This window comes from Gordionus sp. m RMFG-2023, chromosome 4 (genome assembly GCF_954871325.1).
Source record: "Gordionus sp. m RMFG-2023 chromosome 4, tfGorSpeb1-WG-v2, whole genome shotgun sequence".
In the NCBI taxonomy this organism is placed as follows: domain Eukaryota; kingdom Metazoa; phylum Nematomorpha; class Gordioida; order Chordodea; family Parachordodidae; genus Gordionus; species Gordionus sp. m RMFG-2023.
Genome location: NC_088778.1, coordinates 9,208,947 through 9,217,791, shown reverse-complemented (window position 1 = coordinate 9,217,791; position 8,845 = coordinate 9,208,947). Strand labels below are relative to the sequence as shown.

Genomic DNA, 8,845 nt, shown 5'->3' with positions numbered 1-8,845 from the left:
TTTGAATAACAAGTGACGTGTTACTTTTTCAAATGTAACTAGTAACGCATTTCTTTTAAAGTATTTACAGCACTAGATATTATTTTTGTTAAATTATCTGTCAGGAAAAGAAATATCTTTTTAGTCACAATTATTTAGAAATAAACATTGCCCATATTTAAAACAAGTCCAATAACTTTTAGAGACGAATATTCTAATAAACGAATTATTAAAATAATTTATCCATTCAAACAAAACGAATAATTACTATTTGTATTCTTCGTTTTATATAAAAATTATTCCAAATAACGAATCTGCATCGGCTATCTGATAGGTTTTGTAATAATCGGAGTGAACATTTTATGAATCGGCACAGCCCTATTTATAACTTGAGATATCACTCGTTTTTCATGATTCATATTAGAAATCTGCAAAAAGTTAATGGGCTGGGCAAAAAAATTATTTGGCCGGATTATGGATTAGTTATATTTGATAGAAGTGATAATCCAAAAAGCTGCAGTGTTTTTAATTTAACCAGTTCCCGTTATTATAATTAGTTTTTTATTTTTGTGTTCAACTACATTTATTTTGGGTTAGGCCTTGTATTTAAAAAACGTTTCCTGCTGGGCATAAAAAATTAGAAATAGGACGGGCCGGACAAAACCTAAATTCTCACTAGGCCAGGCATGAAAAATTTACTACTTAAGGATCTCTAATTCTTATTTAATATAAAAGGGTGAAACTTACACATATCCTTTTTAGAATTTCATTAATCATTTTAAAAAAAAATAAGATCTAAAAAGCTAAAATTTTATTAAAATAATTCCATATTCATAATTTTCAAAAACGATGGATTCAAACCAGAGACCCGGAACATTAGTATTTTTAGATTCCCGTTCAGGTAAAAAGAAAAATTGTTCTGTTTCGGCTTTCGGAACATTCATATAAAAATATCAAAATATAGATAATATTGTCCATTTAAAATTTTATTTAATAAGAAAAAAAACATTTAAATTTTGAATTTCAGAATTTTATCTTGTTTAAGCATTTTTTATGGAGGGTATATGAGTAATCTTTAAATAATGAATTAGGGTCTAAAGAAATTTAGCTTATTAATATACTATATTTTTTTGTAAAATACTAATTTGTCTATACATTAAAAATATGAGTATATCCATTATAATCCAAATAAAAATTTACCTATATTAGGTCTTAAGGAAATTCCATAAATATAAAATAAAATCCAGGGGTTTTTTTCCGGGGGTTAATTTTTCGGGATTCGATTAAAATATTGTGTTGAATTGAAATATATCCACACTGGTCTTTTATTTATACCTATTGAAATATATTACAAAATCTTTAAGTCATCAAATATTTGATTATAAAACGCCTTTTATTAACAAAAAGGATAATTTTTACAAAATAAATTTTAAAAAAATTTTAAGGTAAATATATATTCTATGTTTATGTCAATCACCTGAAAGTGATTTTACCAGTGTGCCTAAGCCCTTGTGACTTATTAGCATGATGCTTTATCAACAGAAGATTTGTCTGTTAAATACATTTATAAAATCTGCTCAATTCCCTCTAAATACACTGGATTATGATGTGTGGAACGAGCGAAAAACTTTAGTTTATAAAAATAGACTACTTGCGATTCAACTTCTTGCAATCTGACTCTTAATTTTGCAAAAAAAATTAAGATCCATTATATAAGTTGAAGAATATATTGTAAGCAGTTATACAAGAAAAGAGAGGACAGATAGAAGATCTATTTTATTAAAAATTTACCAATTAATAATTCGATAAAGTATTTAGATAAAGATTTTAAGGTATATATCTCTTGTGTTAATTTATAAGAAATTTTGAAAGGCCAGGGCCCGACTTAGTCAAACATAATAGGAACCAATCTAGCTCGTTTTGAAGAAAAAAAAACATTTTTAGGGCCTTGAATCATTTTTTTAAAAGAATATTAGCATTTATAAAGATTTTAAAATGTTAATGTTTTCGGAAATTCAAAAAAAATGGTTTAAAATATAAATTGTAGTTTTTCCAATTTCAAACAATTTTAGACTGAAGGTTTTTTGTCCCCTTTTTCAATTCTGGGGAATTTTTGTCCGGGAATTGGATAATTCCCATAAAAGTGAATATCAAAATATAGGAACTCAAGTTTTGAGAAATGAAATAGTGTTTTATGGAAAGTGTAAGTGAGATTTCTGTTCAACTTCGAAGAAAATTGTCATATTTTATAAAAAGCAATTACATAGGCAAGATTTTCCTCTTGTAGTGGTTTAACAAAGTTTTTGTATTTTCCATCCCGGTTTTTAATTTTTTTATTCTTAAACCCGGCAAAGCTGGTTTGGGTGAAAAATTTTTTTTAGGCATGACCAGGTTTATTACCTAAAATTTAAGCTCAGTCCATATGGCCGGTCATTGGCCCATAAATATTAATAATAGAAAAAGGTGATTTGTCACGTTAATACTAAATCTTAATTGTTTAAAAAAAACATGGTAATTATTCCTTATATTGGAATGGCCCATTTACTTGATGTGTTTGTTTATCTTATTGGTATATTTTTATTAATTTCAATTCCCTATATATCGCTACCCATAATAACTCAATGACAAAATTGAATCAATCTCTAAAAGATGTATCAATCTAGATTAACATTGCTTATTATTAGTATAATGTGTTACAAAAGTAATATCGATAATTTAGGTTAATTCCATATAAAAAAAATTTTAACTTTCATTTTAAATATTCCTTTTGCAATTAAAAAAAAAGTATGACAATAAATGATTCGTTTAATTATATATTTAATTTCAAGTATACATTTTCTTAAATCCATACTTTTACCATTTTATTTCAATTATAAAATACCAATTATATTGTAATAATTGTAAGTTTAATATCTTCACATATTACAATTATCTAAACAGTATATAAGGTTAATCTCAGTTAATCCCCGAAAAGCAGCTAGTGCTAAAGTGTGGAATCAATTTTTTTGGACAATATTTCGATTAAATTATTATTAAAATATATTTCTTCTTGTTTTGAGCTTGAACCGGGTTCGATATTCGTTATAGAGGGCTTATTCATTTCCATGTTTATAAGGTTTGAGAGTTCGAGTTCTATTTCGTTATCGAGGGCTTCCTATATATATATATTTTTTTAAAAAACAGATTATAAATTTAGCGTAGAACCCCTTCCCATTCAAAAAAATAAATAAGTAAGGCTTGGAAACAAATTGAATCTTTAAAAAACAAATCATTTATCTAATCAAAAATAACGTCATTATAAAAATACACTCACGCTCTGGTTCAATCCCTCGAGATCGTATATATCGTCCAAATCATCTATTCCCTCCATAACTGCATCGTCCGAATCAAATTCATTATTTTTATGGGAATCACCGTCAACCCCGTTGGTCATCATATAGCCAATGTCATCGGTTCCTAAGCTGGGGTCGAAAGTAAAGATATCCCTTCCACTCAGCCCTATCAACTTTCCGGCTTTGTATTTAGCTTCTTTGTCTTGAGCCACTTGGAGAGCTTTCTCTCGTTTAATCTTGAGTCTTTTAGCCTTCCATGCCCTGAAATTTTCTAAGTTGAGTTTTGTGTGAGTTGATATTGTTGTGACCTTGGAATTATTATTATTATTTTGGTATAAAGGATAATAATATTCCCTCATTTAAAATAATATAATAAGTATAAAATAAGATTTATTATATTGAATTTTTAATTATTATAATTCCTAATATTTGAAAGAGAAAAAAACCTGTACAAACTCTAAATAATGATTCTGTTATATTTAATACTATTCTTTGATTTTTAATGATCCATATGATTAAATTAGCAATTTTTAAACTTTTAGTGTAATCATAAATCTCCAGCTAAAATAGGAAATTCAGGGTAATAGTACATATAAACTGAACGTTTCAAAAGCTGCGATGCGAACACAAATAATATTTCAAACGGTATAGGGAAAATTGATCAAATTTAAGGGCTAGAAACTATTTTACAAAAACGCAAACTGGTTTGCTTTTTTCATAATTCTAGAGTAACATTTTTTGTTCTAAATTAAGATACTCCATTTTTTTTTATAAAATGTTACTCTTTTTTAAAAAGGATGGCAAAACGCAAACGCGCAATTAGTACGCACTATAAGAGGGCCTACGCCGATCCATTTAAAAAAAAACAGATACCGATATTTGCAATGGTTTATAATTTTTGCCTAAATTTTACATCACTTTTGTGTCATAAGCAAAATTAAGAAATAGTTATATAAAAAATTTAATACAATAGGCTTGGACCTATTTCTTATATTCGGTCCGATTTTTTTTTAATCAACATTCGAATTAAAGAAAAATATTAAATTATATAATTATATTGAGGAGGGAAAAAAATATTTTTCAAAGAAAGCAATATTAACTATTTTACCACACTCTATAAAGGTAAATATTATGCATAAGAATATAGATTAAACTTTCAAATAAGATAAATCATGATTAAAAAATTAGAGCATAAATTGGTTACCGGATAAATGAGAAAAAATTAAATTTTTTCCCCAACGTTTCGTATTTAAAACCATTTTAAAAAATTCGAATATATAAAGGATATACAATAAACTACACGAATAAATAACTGATGATAAAAGGCTTTAGGCAACAATTTACCTAATTTGTTCAGGACTAAAATCCGGCCCGTTCATTTATATTAAAGTAAGCTTGAAAATTATAATATAATTTGCCTAATTAATATATATAAATTGATCTATTGTAGGAAAAAAGCGTCCTTCGGGATTCGAATCAGACTGGACCGAAGTCACGGTGGACATTTCCCTTTCTTTAGTTGGGATTAAAATCTGAAAATATTCAAAATTTTGTTTTAGATTTTTTTCTTCCTCTTTTTAGTTTTTTAAAATAAATTTTAAAAAATTACGAAATTATCTCTAAATTTTAATATAAAAAAAATTGCAGGAGTTTTTTTTTGTACAGTTTTTATGTGTTTTATTGCTTATGGTTCTTAAAAGAGCCTGTTTTACTTTGCTATAAAGTATTTTAGTGCATATTTTTAACTTTTAAATAGGGGTAAGTTTTAATTTTTTCACTAGCTTATTTTTATTTGTTTACTATTGGTTCTCAGCCCTGGTTAGAACTATTTTTTGGAATTAAACCATGGCTAAGCCAGTTTGAAGTTAGTTACAGTTAAGTTTCAATAATAAGGGATAAATTTGGTGCTATTAATATCCATTCTGCTCTAGGAGATTATGATATTACATTTGTTCTTAGATAGTATTTAAAAACAATTATGGGTATATAAAGTCAAATTTGTCCAATCTTAAGTCTTGATAATTTGGGCAACTATCTAATTTGACCAAAATTTTAAGTGCCATAAATTTCTTTAAATTGATATTAGAAATTGTCATGATAGATTAGGCAACTGCCTACTTCGAAAAATGGGCTAATTTATATTATTTTGTTCATTTTTATAAGACCACTATGAAGGCATTTGTGGTTTTTCGTTGCAATCATTCATTTATATTATAAAATTTCAAGTTCTTAAAACTATGTATGTCAAATAACAAAATGACAAATATAACGAGTTATCCCTAATTTAAAAAAAATTGGGTTATTAAATTTCTAAATCATAATGCTCAAAAAGAGTTTGCTAAAAGATTTAATATTATTTCGAAAAAAAAGTGTTATTTTCAAATCCAAAGATGACATCAAACGCAATGTATAAATTAATTTTATATTTTCATTTTTATTTTGTATACAGCCATTGCATTATAATTTTATACATTCTTATTTTGCATAAGTTTATTATCGTAAATATATAATTTTAATCATGAATATGATGAATTAATAAAAAAAAAATTATTTGAAAATGCTTGAGCATCACTTTTTGCTAAACTAAGAATATAACAGATGTTTGGTCCAAATGGTACCCAAATTATACAGGTTTGATGGTATATTTATAAGATATTTTTAACTTGATATATTATTATTTTGAAATAAATAAAGGAATCTTTTTTTTTAAATTATATAATTTTACTTTTTTGTCTAAAAGTTCTTCTAACAGAGGCAAATTTTCTTTTAATGCTGGAATATTCCTTTTTAAAGTAAAGCCCGGAGGAAGAGCGTGCTTATAAAAACATTTATCTCCCCCATCAGGGCATTCCCAAAACCATCCATACTTATTATCTTCAAGAGCCTTTAAAAAATGTTTGCAAATCTATTCAAAAAATTAACATTGAAAATAATTTTAAATATTACAATATCTGTTTTATTTGATTTATTCTCTTCACTGTGTTTTTTGGAAACAACCTCTTCCAGTTTTGATTCATCCCAATTTTCCATAGTTTCATCTATTGAGAATATGAATTATAAACATTTAAAAAAATTTAGACTATTTTAAACATGAATAAATATATATGTGGGCTAAAATTTTCTTATAGAATATGTTCAAACCTTGAAAAAAATACTTATGTTTAATTAAATTTTTGTTAAATGTAAAAAAAGAAGTTCCTTCCTTAAATTTAATTCTTTGTTGTTAAATTGATTTCTCTAAAACATGCCATTTTACATCTAATATTTTGATCAGCATTTTTATTTTATACTTAACTTTTTAAATATTTTATACTCTAAAATAAGTATAGGTGGGTATAGGTATTCTTTCCATTTTTAATCAACTGGCTAAAATAAAGGTAATTGTTGTTTACCAAAAACTATCAAATTGGCTTGGGTATTTTATGGAAATGTAGCTCAGCTTTGAAAATGATTAAAATAAATTTACTCATTTCGCCATGCTTAGCAGATTTTTCCATCAATGTAGATAGAATCAAATCCAAATTTTTTAGCCATTATTGAAGTATACTTTTAAGAAATAAAAGTTTATAAATAATCTAATTTGGTGTAAAGAGAGTGGGATTCAAGTTGAAGATAGTGGGCAAATTTCCCATTCATATATAGCTAAAATAGTTTGCATAATTATAATAGCAATCTAGAGGAAGATCACATTTACTTTACAATATTAGAACAATTGCCAATAATCTTTTGGGGAAAAGGTGACTGGAACTTCATAGACTTACTAATTGGGCTAGGAAAGTACTTTGCACTCCTGCAACCAATACACCTAGTGAAATAATCTTTTTATCTGGATTAATACTCAATATTAAAAGAACCTTCTTTTGCCCTACCAATCTCAAAAATAATATTTATTTGTGATAATATAATTTAGCTAAATTTGATTTCTAATTTATTTATATAAAAATTTGTTTTAATAAATCAATAGAATATTACTGATGACTCTGACCTGAGTAAAGGTATCCTTTAGTCTATCTCAAATGAGATATACATAAATTTATATATATATCAACAATATTGAAATTAAGAGTGATCGAATAAATTATTTGGAAAATTTAATACAATAAATTAAAAATTAATTTCATTTTAAAATATGTAACACCACCAATTTATTATACGCAAATTTAGTGTAGTGAAAAATTTATGAAAACTACTGCCAATTGAGACTTTGGTGCATAGGTCTAAAATAGGCAGTATATAAAAGAAGTTTCAGCCTTACAGGTGGCTTTTTCCAATATCAGCAGGAACAAAGGCATTTTTTCTATCACCATTTGTAAAAAGTAGAGATATTTAAGTCCCCATACAATTTTAACAAAAAGAATAAAATAATATCATAAAATAAAACATAAAGGTCTGTAAAGAAATTTAGCCAAATTGAAAATATATAAGAAAAAGTTTAAAAACATTAAATATTTAATAATTATTTTTTAAATAGAGAAAATGATATGAAATTAAGTATCAATTTTTTTAGAATCCATATTAATTTTTTAAAGTAGGAGAAATAGCCCCACAGCTTTCATGAAGTTAGTGCCTCTAACATATGTTGCATTGTAATATTCTATTAATTGATTTTAAACACTTGATATTTTTTTATATTAAAAATATGGTAAATAAATCAAAATTAATTTTTATGTTAATCATAATCAAATAATGCAAATCACCTTCAGTACGTGCATCTATATACATACTACGTTTCTCACCCTTTCTTTCACAAGCTAGATCATGAGAGAATTTACATTTGTCTCCTTTTCCACATATATTCTGCTTAAAAAAGGCACATAGCATAGATTTTGGATCAACACCTAAAAATATCTAAATTGGTTATATCAAATGTTAAATTTTACCTTTATTGATTTTTTGCTCTTGTACAACAGGCTTAAAAATTTTAGTGATATCTTCCAATAAATCATCCTTTTTAGCTTTTTCTTTGTTTAATTTCTTAAAATGAGATAAATGGATAAATTCAAAAATTTCTAACTTTGTTCTGATTTGGATCATTTGCAATTTGATGTGTAACAGTTTTTATAAACTTTTGTTGTTTAGAACCCTTTTTATTTTTTAAACCAAATGTTTTATCCTAAAAAAGAAATAGTATTAAATAAAAATATCTTTAAATAACCTCTATAATTTTTTCATTTTTTTTTTGTACTGTTTTAGTAGATTCTTTTTTATTTTTTTGGGACATATAGGGTCTAATTTCTATTTCATTTAGAAATTACGTGATATGTGATAAAATTGTTTTGCCTTCTAGTATATTAAATTAGTACCTATCAAAATCGGAATATGCTTATTTCAATTTATAAGTCACCTAATCGAATATAAATTATGCCAATTATGTGAAATAATAAATCAAATCTAAAACAGATTGTTAGATTGTTTTTTTGATGGTGCGGTTCATCTGGTGTAAATTTTTTTAGAAGAATAAGTGATAGTACTGTATTTGTACTGGTATTTATTTTATTTAATAATGTTTATTAGGTTTTCATATTAATTAACAA

General features: G+C 25.6%; 1 protein-coding gene across 1 annotated transcript; it reads right to left on the bottom strand.

Moving 5' to 3' along the window:
- Nucleotides 1-2,831: 2,831 nt before the first annotated feature.
- Nucleotides 2,832-8,634, bottom strand: LOC135927937 (zinc finger CCCH domain-containing protein 15-like). The gene is made up of 8 exons (XM_065464216.1): nt 8,467-8,634; nt 8,326-8,424; nt 8,192-8,285; nt 8,009-8,149; nt 6,258-6,349; nt 6,037-6,216; nt 3,293-3,619; nt 2,832-3,133 (listed from the first exon to the last, which is right to left on the bottom strand). Exons 1-8 carry the CDS (start codon nt 8,530-8,532, stop codon nt 2,963-2,965), a joined length of 1,170 nt encoding a protein of 389 aa, XP_065320288.1. The 5' UTR covers nt 8,533-8,634; the 3' UTR covers nt 2,832-2,962.
- Between the last annotated feature and the right edge of the window lie 211 nt (nt 8,635-8,845).